Source organism: Aythya marila (genome assembly GCF_965140915.1).
Source record: "Aythya marila genome assembly, chromosome: 4".
Classification (NCBI taxonomy): Eukaryota; Metazoa; Chordata; class Aves; order Anseriformes; family Anatidae; genus Aythya; species Aythya marila.
Genome location: NC_139045.1, coordinates 76,377,395 through 76,392,197, shown reverse-complemented (window position 1 = coordinate 76,392,197; position 14,803 = coordinate 76,377,395). Strand labels below are relative to the sequence as shown.

Sequence of the window (14,803 nt, the reverse complement as noted above, 5' to 3'; positions counted from 1 at the left end):
GCCCCAAGCTGCTGCTGCACGCCCAGGGGCAGCTGCTGAGCCTGCAGCGGGGTTTCACTTCCCTGCGGCGAGCGGACGAGCGCCGGGGAGCTGCGAGCAGGAGGCCTTAGCACCGGGGGGCACCGGGGGGCACCGGGGGGCACCGGCACTGCTACTGCCATGGACTGGGCTGGGGAAGGCGCCCAGCTAGCAGGTGAGGCTCTGTGGGTCTGGGGTCCCGGCCCTTTCCCTTCCTAGGGGTTTGGGGGCAGCCAGGAGTGGCGGCACGTCCCGAGGGAAGGGTGTCCCTGTAGGTTTTGGGGTGCCCTGCGCTCCCCGAGGGGCTCCGCAGGGCGCAGCCAGCCCCTGGGGGCTGTGGGGAGGGGTGTCTGGGAGGGGTGGTTTGGGGCTGCTTTTAGATGTATGGCACGGGGGGTGTCTGCGTGTCCGCCCCCCCATCTCTCCATCCCTATGGGACGTGGGGGGCACAGCCCCAAACCTGCCCAAACCTTCACGTCCCTGGCACGGGTCCTGGGGGTCCCCTGCAGGTGGCTGCGGGTCCTGGTGGCGGAGGGGGGATTACCAAGGGGGGGATTTGGCTGCCGCAGTGCATTCCCCACCAGATTAGGGCTGTCAGGAAAAGGGTCAGGGGCAGGTGCTGGATTCCTGCCCCGCAGCCCGTGACGCACCGAGGCCCCTGCCTGCTCTGGGAGCTGGTCCGGGGAGGGAAACGCAGGAAAATTGGGGTGCACGGGGGGGTTTGGGTGGCCGTGGGCCACCCCGATCCCGTTGTTTTACGGGGCAGAACAGGCAGCGCCTTTCTCTGGGGTCCCCGGGCTGTCCCCGTGCAAGGTTTGGCGAGCGGGGGGGGGAAACTGGGACCAGTGGCAAACTGGTTGTGTTGAAATTGGGACTGGTGGGTGTGGGACGCTGGTTTTCAGCAGCAAAATTCGGCTCCGCCACCGGCCCTGCTGCGGGTCCCTGTCCCCAGCCCGGCCACCCCGGGGTCCCCTGGTGCCAGCAGCAGGTTGGGAACGGAGCACAAACGTTTTTCCACCTGCACCCGTAACCTCCGGCCGTGTTTCGCTTCCCCCGCAGCCATCGTGGAGTCAGACAGCAGCGAGGAGGAGGAGGAGGAGGAGAAGGACGAGGAGGAAGATGAGGAGGAGGAGGAGGAGGAGGCAGCCATGGTGCAGGTGTCGCTCGTGGGCTCGTTCTCTGCTTTATTTCCCTCCTCCCCGTGCAATTTGGAGGGGACAAGAGAGGATCTTGTCCCCGGGATGCTGTCACCGGGCTGATCCCACCCCAGCAGCCCCATAAAATTGGGGTCTTGGGGCTCACGCTGGGCACTGCCTCCCCCCCTCCCCAGACCCTCTCCGAGGAGGACGAAGCGAGAGCGTGGCTGGACGACTTCCAGCAGGGTGAGAGCAGCGCCCGATTCCTCCCCAGCACCCCTGGCACCACGGCACGACCCCGTGCGGGGCTGGGGGCTGCGCGCCACCCTCCCCAAACCCCTTGCTTGGGGATGGAGGAGGTGGGACCAGCTTGGGGAGCGCACCCCAAATGCACATCCCGGTGCCCCGAGCGCCGGAGAGGGCGCAGGGTGCCGGGGGGGAGCTCAGGGGTGGCAGAAAAAGGAGGACAAAAAAAAAGGGGGGGTGGGTGCTGAGCCCCGGCCCCCCCGGCCCCGCAGCCTCGCAGGCGCTGCTGGCCGAGCTCTCGGCGCTGGAGGCAGAGTGTGAGATCCAGAGGACGTGTCGCCAGCAAGCCGAGGCGTACGCGGCACAGGTAGGGACCCCGTGCCCAAGGGTGCTGCTCCGCACACCCCCCCGTGCCTTCATTTTTGGGGTGGTTTCGGGGAATTTGGGCAGCGCTGCGGGCACAGCTCCTGCCCAAGCTGTGTCCCCGTCGCTGCCCGAAGCCGGGCGCTGCCTGGTAGTGCCATGGGGGGGTTTTGTCCCCCCGGGGATGTCAGCAGCAGTTCCGCGCACAAAAACTGCAATTTCCGCCCCACGAACGGGGCTGAAGTTGGTGTTTTTGCTGTGCATGGAAGCAAATAGAAAAACAAGGCAAATTTCCACCATTTCCACTGATTTTTTCCTTCAATGGGAGAAGCTCTTCCCGATCTGTGCCCCCTGCAGCCGTGCACCTGGGGGAGGGGGTTTGGGATTTCCCAGTGGGGTCAGGACCCTGCTGGTGCCCTCCCAGCCCCCGGGGACCCCCGGGGCAGCCCCCGGCAGGGCTCCAGCAGCGACCCCCAGCCCCAGCCCCGGCCTCCCCCCAGGTGCAGAAGGAGAACTCGAAGCTGAAGCGGCTCAGCCTGGCCCTGCCGCCCGGCACAGGGGACGGGGACGTGCCCGGGGAGGGGGACGCCAGCCCCGACCCTACCCAGGAGGAGCTCAAGGGTGAGTTTTCGCCCCTGTTTCCGCATGAATTTGGGTGAATTCTGCCCCCAGCTGCGCTCGCTCCCGCTGCCATTCCCATAGCGGTGGTCACAAAATCAGCTAATTAGCTAATTAATTAGTCCCAGCGGCTCTCCTGGCTCCGGGAAACGAGGGAGAGCTGCTGGGACAAGGGAAAAAGGCGAAATGAAAACGCCGCGGCCCCGCTTCCCCCTGCCCTCTTCTCTTTTCCCCATGCTCACGATTTCGGTTTTGTTTTTTTTTTGTTTTTTTTTTGTGGCCTGGAGCTCCGTGCTGGGGGAGGAGGGGGCCGCTGTCCCCTTGGCCACCCCGTGCGCCCCCCACCCCTTTATTTTTTTTCTTTTTCTTTTTGTTTTGCTCCAGGTCTGCAGGAGAAGCTCTCCTGGCTGCTGGTGGAGAAGAAGGAGCTCAGCATCCAGGTCCAGGAGCTGCAGAGGCAGAACCGGGACCTGCAGGAGCAGGTATGGGGGCAGCCCCCCCCCAGGACCCCCTCTGCCCCCCCCGATGGGCTCGGAGCCCCTCCAGCACCTTCCCTTTTTCCCTTCTTCTCCTGCTCCTTGCTGAGCTGGGGATGGGATTTTGGGGAGGGTGAAGGACCCCTCTGTGTGCAGCCCCTCTCCCTGATGCTTTGGGGTGGGGGGGGCTGGGGGCAGCAGGCCCCAAACCCGGGGTGCCAACGGGGGGGGGGTTTGTCCTGCTGCAGCTGGAGAAGGAGAAGATGGAGAGGCAGAGCCTGAGGGCAGCCCTGGATTCATCCCAGAGGACCCTCAAATCCTTCAAGAGAGGTGAGGGGGGTGCAGGGGGGTGCTGAGCCCCCCGGGCACCACTCCTGGCCCCCCTGCGCCCCACCAGGGAGGTGCTGGATGGCTCCCAGTGCTCCCAGTATCCCCAGTGCCACCAGCCTGGTGACCTGGCTGAAGGGAGCCAGCGGAAACCAGAGGCGACACCGACACCCCGAGCAGGGATTTGGGTATCCCGAGGGGTTTGTGCCCCCCCCAACACCCCGATCTGAGCCCCCTTTCCCCCCCCCCACCCCGTGGCAGTGTCCCAGGTCGTCACCCAGGATTACTGCGAGGCGCTGCAGAAGCTGGAGCTGGAGCAGGACCTGCGCCTGCACGCCGAGGCCTTCGCCCACAAGGTTTGGATGGGCTGGGGGGGGGTACCCTAGGGTGCTGGGGGGGGGCGGGCGAGCACCCTACGGTCCATCAGAGAGCGGTGGGAAGGGGCAGCTTCACCCCAAATCCTGCGGGGAAGCGAAGTCTCCTGCCCATCGTGGCGCACGGGGGTGCCGCCCTGCAGCGCAGAGGTTTTTTTTGGGATTTTTTGGGTTTTTTTTGGCTGCGGCACGGCGAGGGGCTGAGCACCGGCCTCCGTCCCGTTCCGACCTCATCCCCCGGGGCAGATGCTGGTGGCGAAGAAGGAGGCGAGCAGGCAGAGCAGCATCCTGCTGCAGAGCGCGGGGCCCAGCGCCCAGCTGCTGCGGGCGCTGCAGGAGGTGGGCAGCCTCACCAGGGCGCTGGAGGAGGCTCGGCAGCAGCACCAGCAGCAGGTGAGGGACGGCACCGGGCACCCCCAGACCTCTCCATCCCTCTCCACGCACCCATTTCCACCCCCAAAAGGGGTTTTTCCCCCCTTGGATTTCCACCGTTGTGCACCGAAAGGCACCCAGGGGTGGGCTGGTGCTCGGTGCGCTTTGGCACGGTGCGGGGGTGGCCGGGGAGGACCCCAAATTCTCTGCCCCTCGCGCGTCTGCCCGCAGGTGAAGGAGCTGGAGGAGCAGCTGGGTGCGAGGCCGCGGCAGGAGGAGCTGGAGCTGGCCAGGGCCGCGCTGGCTGAGGCCGAGGAGGGGAGGCAGGAGCTGAGGGCGCAGCTGCAGGAGGCGCGCGGGCGGCTGGAGGAGCTGGAGGCGGCCGGTGGGTGCTTCTCCACGACCCCCCCCTGGGGCTGGGGGCTTCGTCTGGGCACGGGGAGGCACCCCCAGAACGCCCACCCCCCTCTGAGCACTAAATGTGGCCCCATCGCAGCGAGGTTGCAGCAGGAGGGGGACCTGGCACCGAGTGAGCCCGCGCCACCGCCGCCGCCGCCACCGCTGCCACCGCCTGCGCCCACCGTCCCCGTGGAGTGAGCGGCACCCGGGGGGGGACTTTGGGCTGGTCTGGGCTGTGGGGGCACTGATCCTGCTCCCCCCCACTCACGGTGCTTGTCCCGTGGGGCTGTGCCGTGTCCCTGGGGTGCCGGGAGGGCAGGGGGAGGATGGGGCCGAGCTGGGCGCGGTGCCGGGGGGCTCTGGCTGGGCACCGGGGTGGGTGAGGTGGGGACGGCTCTGAGGGGGGGAATTAGTGGGGTGGGGGGCTTGCCAGTGCCGTGGGTGGAGCAGGGGATGCGGGCTGTGGGTTTGGCTGCTTTGGGCTGTGTTGGGAGCAGGGATTGGGGGGCAGCTCCTGCAGGATCTCAGCCCTCTCCCCCCCCCCCCCCCACAGCCCCCTCTTGGCGCTCAGGCAGAGGAAGGGGCAGGCCACCCCGCAGCACCGTAAGTCCGAGAGCGTGGCCCCAAAATCCTGCCCTCCCCCCCTGGCATGGGGGCACCCCCCAATTCCCAGGGGATTGCTGGTGATGCTCCCGACACGGATGGAGGCAGGAGCACCCCCCCTGCCCGGCACGGCTCCCAGGGGGGTGCTCCCCACACAGGGAAACCGGGAGCCGGCGATGCCAAAGCCCAAGCCGTGCAGGAGATGATGGAGAGGATAAAGAACGGGGTGGTGCTGAGACCCGCCAAGGAGAGGGTGGCCCTGAGCCAGGTAGGAGACGTGGGGCTGGTCTCCTCTGGACCCTGTCCCATAGGGGAATGGCCCCGGGGCTGGGATTTGGGGTGCTTTTGGGGAGCAGCAGCTGCTGGGTGCACCAAAAAGGGGGTCAGGACCCTGCTCCCCATGCACCGGGTCTGTAGGATCGCTGCTCCCAACGCAGGGATGCACAAATGGGGACGGGCAGGGAGCTGGAGCCTTTACCCCGAGGGTTCCCCATCCATCCTGGCTCATCCCAGGAAACCCTGAGCTCCCCAGCCCCGGTGCCTGCGTCACCCTTGGGACCACGGGCACGGGGGGGCTTTGGGGTCGGGGGGACGTGGCCACATCTCCTCCCGTCCTCCCGCAGTCAGCCAGCAAGCGGAGGAGCGCGGCGCTGGAGCTGCGGGGCATCCTGGTGAGCAGCTCTGTCCCCAGAAAAGGGGTGGTGGCAGAGGGGGGGTGCAGGGACGAGGGGCAGCGTGGGGTGACCCAGACGGAGCTGGGGTCCCCCCCCCGTGGGCCGTTCCCGCAGCCCCCCCCCCCCCATCTCGCTGTGCCATCCCCTAGGGCGCCATGCGCAGGGCGAGCAGGAGGGCGAGCGGGCACAGGAGCAGCGTGCGGGGCCAGGACAAGCAGCTGGAGGCCATCCTGCAGCGGCGCCGCCGGGCCATCGATGTCCCCACGTCCCCCCCAAGGCCGGACAGCACCGAGCCCGGGGCTGGGGGCAGGACGGAGCCGGGTAGGGGCTGGGGTCGGGCGCAGAGGGGTTGGGGGCTCGGGTTGGGGGCTCGGGTAGGTGGCACGGATCCGTCACGCAGGACCTGCTGGCGCTGTCCCCGTGCTCACAGCAGCCCCTTGTGACAATGACACCCCCCCCTCTGTCTGTCTGTCTGTCCCTCTGTCTCTCCCCAGGCCACGAGGACGCTGGCAGAGCCGCTTCCCCCAGCCCCTGGCACGGGGACGGGGCCGGGGTCCCCCTCCAGTTCCGACCGCGGGCGGTGGGAGGCATCTCCCGGAGCAGACCCTGCGCCTGGCAGGCTGGAAAGGGGGAGAAGGAGGAGAGGGGGCAGCCCCAAACCCACCCCAAACCTGCCCGGAGCGGGGCAGACGGAGGGGAGCAGGGCTGTCCGTCTGTCCAGCCCTCCGTCCGTCCTGCTTAGGGGGAAGAGCCGGCCACCAGCCGTGTCCCTGGGGCCACCAGGACGCTGCTGCTGGCTGGGGCACGGCAGCGCAGGAGCAGAAAACTGCCCAAAATTGGGGGAACACCACTGGGCTGGGGGCAGCGGGGAGGGGATGCGGTGGACGAGGTCATTTATTGCTTGCTTTGTGCTCATTTCCTTCTGCTTTGATTAAACCCAGGTGGCACCGGCCTCCCCCTGGCTCCTTTGCAGACCCCCTGGTGCTGGGGGGCTGGGGCGCAGAGCGAAGCCCCCCAGCGGGGTGGCACCGTGGGGGCTCGCCCTTGGCCACGGCGCGGTGCCAGCAGCTCGGGAACCCCCCCAAATGCTCCAAAGCATCCAGGCTGCACGGGGCAGGGGCTGGGGGGCTCAATTCTGGCTTCTGGAGGTGCCCAAGGACGGGCACAGCACCGGGGGGGTGACTTTGGACCCCCTCAGCCTCCGCTTTCCTTCTCTGCCTGCAGGAAGAAATAAAAAACCCAAACTTCCCTCTGCGGCTGGCGGGGAACCACGCGCCTCGGTGTGGGATTTTAAGGATTCTCCCTGTTAAAAATTGACACCTTTTGGCATGGTCGGGGTTGATGGAGCTGCCCCTTGCTGCCAGCGACCTGCTGGTGCCTCGTTGCGCTAATTTAGGGTGCGCGCCGTGCCCGTGTGGCTTCGTCTGCTTTTCCTTTTAAATATCCGCGGGGTTTTGCTCGCTGTCACCCCGCTGTGGGGCCCCTCAAAATCCCCGTTAAGGTGTCGTTACCATCCTAAATGCCCGGGGATCAGCACGAGGAGCCTGACCCCGTCCCCGTCCCCGCTGCCACCACGCAGCGCCCGCTCCAGCCCATCTGGCGGTGCCCGAGGCGCTGGGAACTGTTAAAACACTTCGGAGCAGAGCTGTGAAGACGTGGCTGGAAGGAGCCGTCCCCCCCCCTGCGTGTCCCCTCCCGCTGTCCCTGTCCCCGAGGTGCCCCCGCAGCCTCCCCCTCCCTCCTCTTGCCGTGGGTTTCCTGCAGAAATTCCTGTTTTCAGCATAATTCGGCGAGCCTCCGCCTGGAGCAGGAGCACCCGGAGCTGCAGCGAGGGATTTGGAGCTGGTGGTGCCAGAACTGCACCCAAGGGTGCACCGCGGGCTGCCGAGCCCGTCCTGGCACCCACGGGGGGCCCGCAGGCTGCAGCTTCGGGTTAAAAACCACAGCAGGAGCCTGAGAGCACCCCCAGGAGCTTCCCGCAGCACGGGCAGCAAACTGCTCACCCCCTGTCCCATCCCTGCTCCTCGCCCCACACACACCGAGGTCCCCTGGGGACGTCCCCTTCTTCTTTAGAAACAAAACCCAACGAGCAGCGATGTCCTCAGGGGATGTCACATGAAATAGGGGCTGGAGGGGCAGCCCTGCACCCAGCTTCGCAGGTAATAAGGCAAACAAATTCACCATTTTCTCAGAAACTCCTTAAAAACCATCCCAGAACCGCGACCCCGGGGAGCCGGGGGGGAAAACCCAGCTCTGCCCCAGGCCCAAGCGGAGCGCCAACAAAGCACAAAAGGGAAAAAAGGGAAAAAAGGGATTTTTTTTAATGATCGTAGGAAGGAACAAAGGGCTCGCACCCCCTTCTCAGCAGGATCATCTACTTGTTTTGGAACTGGCAATCAGGGAGGCCCGGCGGGTTTAGTAGCGCAGGAGACGCTGCTGAGGGGCTCGCCCAGCAGCTTCCAGGCCCCTCGGGGAGTTTTCCAGCAAAACCAGGGCAAAATGGAGATCTCCAAAGTTAAATCAAACAAAACCAAAGCCGCTCCTTCCCTCCTTCCTTCCTTCCTTCCTTCCTTCCACCCCCTGCTGTCCCGGGGTGCTCCCCGTGCCGCGGTGCCAGCAGGCGGGGGCGCGGGGCTCGTCCAGAGGCTGGTTAATTTTATTTTATTTTTTTTTTTTTTAATTAATGGCTCTGCGTAAACCTCAGTGAAACGTCAACGTCCTGCTGCTGTGCCAGGGGAGCCAAACCACAGCGCACGGCCTCCAGCCTCGCACCCAGAGCGGGCGACGGTGCCTGGCAGGTCCCTGTGTGGGGCACCGGACCTTCCTCACCCTCCTCCTCCTCGCAGGCAGTCCCAGGACGTCAGCGGAGCCCGGCCAGTGCCGCTGCTGCCCGCAGCCCCCAGGTATCCACACGTTCCCAGCAGGATCCTGGCGTGGGGACCGCGCTGCCCCACAGCCCTGGGCACATTTTGGGTCCGCCCGGCCCCGGCTGCCCCCCCCTGGGGCTCAGTAAATCTTCTGCCGGCTGGGCAGGATGGCCTCCTTGATGAAGGAGAAGATGAGGAGGATGCCGGAGCGCTTGCCCCTCTTTCCCTTGGTGAAGTAGTTGGAGACGACGTCATCTGAGCAGAAAAAGGGAAGAAAAACCCAAATCAGCGATCGCTAGGGCAGGTCCTGGGGTTTGGGGCAGCGCATGAGTGGGTTTTTTTGTGCTTTGCTCCCATCTGGGCAGCCCAGATCCTCTGATTCTGAGGCTGAAACATGAGGGGAAAGCCCCAGCGAGAGCTCCAGAGCTCCAGGACTGGAGTGAAACATCCCCCCCCAGCCCCAAACCTGCCAAAAAACCAGAGCAGCCTCGCTCTGCTCCTCCCCCCAGGCAGCAGCGCTCCTTTCTGCCCCGGTTTTGGGAGGATTTGGGCAGGGTTTCCCCAGCCACGCTCACCTCCAGGCTGCACCGTGGACGGCAGGATGTTCTCTCCGGCCGACAGGGAGACGAAAAAAGCGAAGGGGATCAACCAGAGGCAGAAGGTGAAGTAGGCCAGGACCTGCAGGCAGAGCACAGGGCGCTGAGGCAATAAATTCACATTTTCTGCCGGGTTTAAGGAGGTTTAAGGAGAACCCGTGGTGGATCTGGGCCTCCACCCCCCCTGCAGGCGTGAGGACAGAAGAATCAGCGTGCCCGAGGCATGAAACGAGGAGCAATTATTCCAAGCAGGAGGTGGTTTGGGTTTAGCTTGTAAAAAAAAAAAAAACAAAACTTAAAAAGCAGTATTTTTTTCTATTTTTCCTAATTTTTAGCGTTGAAAAAAACAACAAAATCCACCCCTCACCTCGGAGAACAGGTAGTATTCCTCTGCGAAGTACTGGAAGGCCAGGTAGTGGTTGAGGACGACCAGCACTGCCGAGGGAACGCAGCAGGGTCAGGAGAAAAAGGACAAATCCTGCCCCGTGCCACCCGTCCCCGCACCCACATCCCCCCTGCACCCCGGGAATTTCTGGCTGGGCATGAACCCAGCGAGAAACCTGAGTTTTTCCTGTGTTTTTCCTGTGTTTTTCGTGTTTTTTTGTGTTTTTCCTGCGTTTTTCCTGCGTTTTTCCTGCGTTTTTCCTGCGTTTTTCCTGCGTTTTTCCTGCGTTTTTCGTGTTTTGTTCCTGCAGTGCCCCCCTGCATGTCCAGAAGCCGAGCAGGACAGACAGACAGACAGACAGAAGGATGCCCACACAGTTTAAGAGGCTGCGGGGAGGCACACTAATAACTGATAACTCACGGGCACCGTGGTCTCACGGCGCCCCACGCAGGCACTGGAGGCCGTGCGGGGTCCGAATTTGGGGCAGAAACCCCTGCCCACCCCCTGCACGAGCCCCTGGCAGGACGGGGACATCCCAGAGCCACCATCCTGCAGGGATTTGGCCCAGGAGGTTGCAGGCACCGGGGTTGGAACCGAAAAATCCACAGCAACGGGGCTCGGGAGCACGGCAGGAAACAAAACCCGTACCTAAAAGCAGCAAAGCTCCTTCCTGCCTGCTTTTTTTTGCCAAAATCGTGCTGAATTCCCACCTGTCTGCAACCTCAAATGTTTCTTTCCAAGCTTTTCCCTTCCTAGAGCAGCTCCCCACAGCCACGCGCTCCTGGCGGCCCGGGACAAACAGGCGGGGAGGCCGCAGCCGCCCCCCCCGCGCCCCATAAATCGGGATTAGGGTTCAAAGCTCAAAGTCCTGCGGCTTCCCGAACCGCCCCGGCAGCTGGGGTGCAAAACCCGAGCCCTCAGCAACGCCCCGAGGGAGCTCCTGCTGCCCCCTGCCACCCCCTATTGCCCCCCTGCCACCCCCTATTGCCCCCTGCCACCTCCCATTGCCCCCTGCCACCCCGTATTATTGCCCCCTGCCACCCCGTATTATTGCCCCCTGCCACCCCCTATTGCCCCGTGCCACCCCCTACTGCCCCGTGCTCATCCCCTATTGCCCTGTGCTCACCCCATATTACCCCACGCCACCCCCTATTGCCCCCTGCCACCCCCTATTGCCCCACACCACCCCCTATTGCCCCACGCCACCTCGTACTGCCCCGTGCCACCCCCTATTGCCCCCTGCCACCCCGTACTGCCCCGTGCTCACCCCCTATTGCCCTGTGCTCACCCCATATTACCCCATGCCACCCCATATTGCCCCCTGCCACCCCGTACTGCCCCCTGCCACCCCCTACTGCCCTGTGCTCACCCCCTATTACCCCACGCTACCCCCTATTGCCCCCTGCCACCCCATACTGCCCCATGCTCACCCCCTATTGCCCCCTGCCACCCCCTATTGCCCCACACCACCCCATACTGCCCCCTGCCACCCCCTATTGCCCCGTGCTCACCCCCTATTGCCCCACGCCACCTCCTATTGCCCCACGCCACCCCCTATTGCCCTGTGCCACCCCGTACTGCCCCCTGCCACCCCATACTGCCCCACGCCACCCCATACTGCCCCCTGCCACCCCGTATTGCCCCATGCCACCCCATACTGCCCCACACCACCCCGTATTATTGCCCCCTGCTCACCGCAGGACAGGATGAAGTTGGAGGAGGTGAGCACGATGAAGGGGAAGGTCTGCAGCAGGCCGAAGTAGACCAGGTTGGTGAAGAGCCCCACGCCCACCATGAAGCCGGGGAAGCGCTCGAAGAGGTAGAGGCCGACGAGCACGGCCGTGGAGAACTGCAAGGAGAGAGGAGGAGCAGAGGGGGGGGTCACAGGGGGGTCCTGGGGGGGGCACCAAGCAGGGCTGAGCCCCCCCCCAGCTCCTGCATGGAGTAATTGTGGTGTGAGCAGAGGAAAGGCAGCTCCTGAGCTGTTTTTATTTAAATAAAGAGGCAAAAAGCTGGCTGTGGGCACCCCTCAGAGGTGGCATCGGTGTCCCCAACGCCCCGAGGGGGGGGGGACAGGATGGGTGTCCCCCCCTGGCAGCCCCGCACTCACCCAGATCATGTATTTGATGATCCTCCTGGTCACCACCGTGTACTCCTCGATCAGCTCCGCCAGGTAGTAGAGGCCGGCGGCTGCGGGAGGAGCAATGGGGTCAGCCCCCACCCCGTGGGGATATGGGGAGGGGGTCCCGGGGGAGGAGGGGTGCGAATGGGGGCACCCAGAGGGACCCCAAACCTTGGGGCATCCCTCAGGAGCTTGGGGTGCCTTGGTGGCTGTGGGGGTGCCCGGATTGGGTGGCACTGGGGGGGCTCGGGACCATGGGGACCCCCAGCCCGTCGGGACCCCCTACTCCCTGGAGACCCCCCCAGTCCCTGGGACCCCCACTCCCTGAGGACCCCCACCCCATGGGGACACCCATCCCCTGGGACCCCCAAACCCTAAGGACCCCCACCCCTTGCAGATCCCCAGCCCCTGGGGACCCCCAACCCCTGAGGACCCCCAACCCCTGAGGACCCCTACTCCTCGGGGACCCCCACCCCATGGAGACCCCATGGAGACCCCCTGGGACCCCCCCCCCACTCCCTGGGGACCCCCCACCCCTTAAGGAACCCCCTGGAAACCCCCACCCCATGGGGATCCCCCCACCCCCTGCGACACCCCCACCCCTTGGGGACCCCCTTGAGGACCCCCTGGACACACCCCTACCCCTTAAGGACCCCCTGGGGACCCCCTGAACACCCCCACCCCATGGAGACCCCCTGGGGACCCCCCCAATCCCTTGGGTCCCCCCCACTCCTTAAGGACCCCCTGGAGCCCCCCACCCCCTAAGGACCCCCTGGGGACCCCCGGGGGACCCCAACCCAGCAACACCCGGGTACAAACAGAGGACAAAAAGGGGACACGGGGGACACCCGGACACCCCCCCCACCGCCCCCAAATCCCCCCCAAACCCCCCCTAGGACCCCCAAACCCCCCCCCAGACCCCCTCCCAGGGCCTCCCCCAGCCCCTCACCGATGGCCAGGGTGACGAAGGCGACCTGCAGCAGCAGGGACAGCCAGCTCAGGGCGTACAGGAACCACATGGCCGGGCCTGAACCGAACCGGGCCTGAAACCGGGCCTGGAACCGGGCCTGGAACCGGGCCTGGAACCGGGCCTGAACCGGGCCCCAACCGGGCCGGGAGCGGGGCCGGGCCCCGCCGCTGCCCACGCGGCGCCGGAAGCAGCGAAAGGGCCCGGCCCGGCCCGGCCCCCGCCACAGCGCCCCCTGCAGGCCGGGAGGACCTCGGGGCCCGAATTTGGTTTTGGGGTGGGCCCTGGAGGGTTTTTTGGGGGACCCCAAAGGGTTCAGGGGGTCCCCGGAGCGCAGAGGGAGCCCCCCCAAAAAAGGGGGTGTGGGATCACGCAAAGCGCAGGGGGCAGCTCCTGAAGATGGGCGGGGAGATAGGGAGGAGACCCCCGCAGCCATATGGGGAGCCCTGAACCCATATGGGGGCCCTACATATAGGGACCCCCTACACTCATATAGGGACCCCTACACCCATATAGGGACCCCCCTCACTCATATAGGGACCCCTACACTCATATAGGGATCCCCTGCACTTATTATAGGGACCCCCTACACCCATATAGGGACCCCCCTCACTCATATAGGGACCCCCTGCACTCATTATAGGGGCCCCTACACCCATATAGGGACCCCCTGCACCCATATAGGGACCCCTGCACCCATATAGGGACGCCAGCGCCCCTATAGGGGCCCCTTCTCCTCTACAGGAACCCCTGCACCCACATAGGGACCCCCTACACTCATATAGGGAACCTTTACAGTCATATAGGGACCCCCTACACCCGTATAGTGACCCCCTACACCCATATAGGGACCCCTACACTCATATAGGGAATCCCTACACCCATATAGGGACCACTACACTCATATAGGGACCCCCTACACCCACGTAGGGACCTACACTCATATACAGACCTCAGCACCCCTATAGGGGCTCCCTTCTCCCCTAAAGGAACCCCTGCACCCATATAGGGACCCCCTACACTCATTATAGAGAACCCCTACACCCATATAGGGACCCCCTGCACTCACACATGGACCCCAGCACCCCTATAGGGGCCACCTTCTCCTCTACAGGAACCCCTGCACCTATATAGGGACCCCCTACACACATATAGGGACCCCTACACTCATATAGGGACCCCCTGCACTCATTACAGGGACCCCCTACACACGTATAGGGACCCCTACACTCATATAGGGACCCCCTACACTCACACATGGACCCCAGCACCCCTCTAGGGGCCCCCTTCTCCTCCACAGGAATCCCTACATCCATATAGGGACCCCTGAACTCATTATAGGGAACTCCTACACTCATATAAGGCCCCCTTTCATCCATAAAGGGACCCCCTGCACTCATTTTGGGACCCCCTACACCCATATAGGGACCCCTACACCCCTATGCGGGCCCCCTTCTCCTCTACAGGAATCCCTGCACCCATATAGGGACCCCCTACTCTCATTATAGGGACCTCCTACACCCGTACAGGCATCCCCTACACACATATAGGGACCCCTTGCACTCATATAGGGACTCCCTACACTCATATAGGGGCCCCCTACACTCATTATAGGGAACCCCTACACTCATTACAGGGACCCCTACACTCATATAGGAGTCCCCTACAACCATGTAGGGACCCATACACCCATATAGGGACCTCCTGTACTCATATAGGGACCCCTATACTCATTATAGGGAACTCCTACCCCCATATAGCAACCCCCTACACTCACATAGGGACCCCAGCGCCCCTATAGGGTCCCCCTTCTCCTCTACAGGAATCCCTGCATCCATATAGGGCCCCCCTACACCCATACAGGGACCCCCTACACTCATTATAGGGAACTCCTACACTCATATAAGGCCCCCTTTCATCCATTAAGGGACCCCCTGCACTCATTTCGGGACCCCCTACACCCATATAGGGACCCCTACACCCACATAGGGACCCCTATACTCATATAGGGACCTCCATCTCCTCTACAGGAATCCCTGCACCCATATAGGGACCCCCTACACTCATATAGGGACCCCTACACTCATTATAGGGACCCCTACACTCATTATAGGGAACCTCTGCACTCATATAGGGACCCCCTAGACCCCTATACGGACGCCCTGCACCCATATAGAGACCCCCTACACTCATATAGGGACCCCTATACCCATATAGGGACCCCCTACACTCACACATGGACCCCAGCGCCCCTATAGGG

At 64.2% G+C, this 14,803-nt stretch overlaps 2 protein-coding genes across 2 annotated transcripts; one reads left to right on the top strand and one right to left on the bottom strand.

Annotated features, from left to right (window-relative positions):
• Positions 1-119: 119 nt before the first annotated feature.
• On the top strand, positions 120-6,462 carry LOC309877376 (shootin-1-like). The gene is made up of 16 exons (XM_082758649.1): positions 120-193; positions 1,078-1,175; positions 1,349-1,400; positions 1,673-1,767; positions 2,264-2,384; positions 2,766-2,863; positions 3,106-3,187; positions 3,446-3,540; positions 3,805-3,951; positions 4,162-4,315; positions 4,427-4,523; positions 4,883-4,932; positions 5,091-5,200; positions 5,556-5,603; positions 5,756-5,927; positions 6,101-6,462. Exons 1-16 carry the CDS (start codon positions 160-162, stop codon positions 6,346-6,348), a joined length of 1,701 nt encoding a protein of 566 aa, XP_082614775.1. The 5' UTR covers positions 120-159; the 3' UTR covers positions 6,349-6,462.
• Positions 6,463-7,902: 1,440 nt separating this feature from the next.
• On the bottom strand, positions 7,903-12,708 carry TEX261 (testis expressed 261). The gene is made up of 6 exons (XM_082758798.1): positions 12,526-12,708; positions 11,565-11,644; positions 11,150-11,303; positions 9,437-9,504; positions 9,049-9,151; positions 7,903-8,728 (listed from the first exon to the last, which is right to left on the bottom strand). The coding sequence occupies exons 1-6, from the start codon at positions 12,593-12,595 to the stop codon at positions 8,613-8,615; spliced, it is 591 nt and encodes a 196-aa protein (XP_082614924.1). The 5' UTR covers positions 12,596-12,708; the 3' UTR covers positions 7,903-8,612.
• Positions 12,709-14,803: the final 2,095 nt, after the last annotated feature.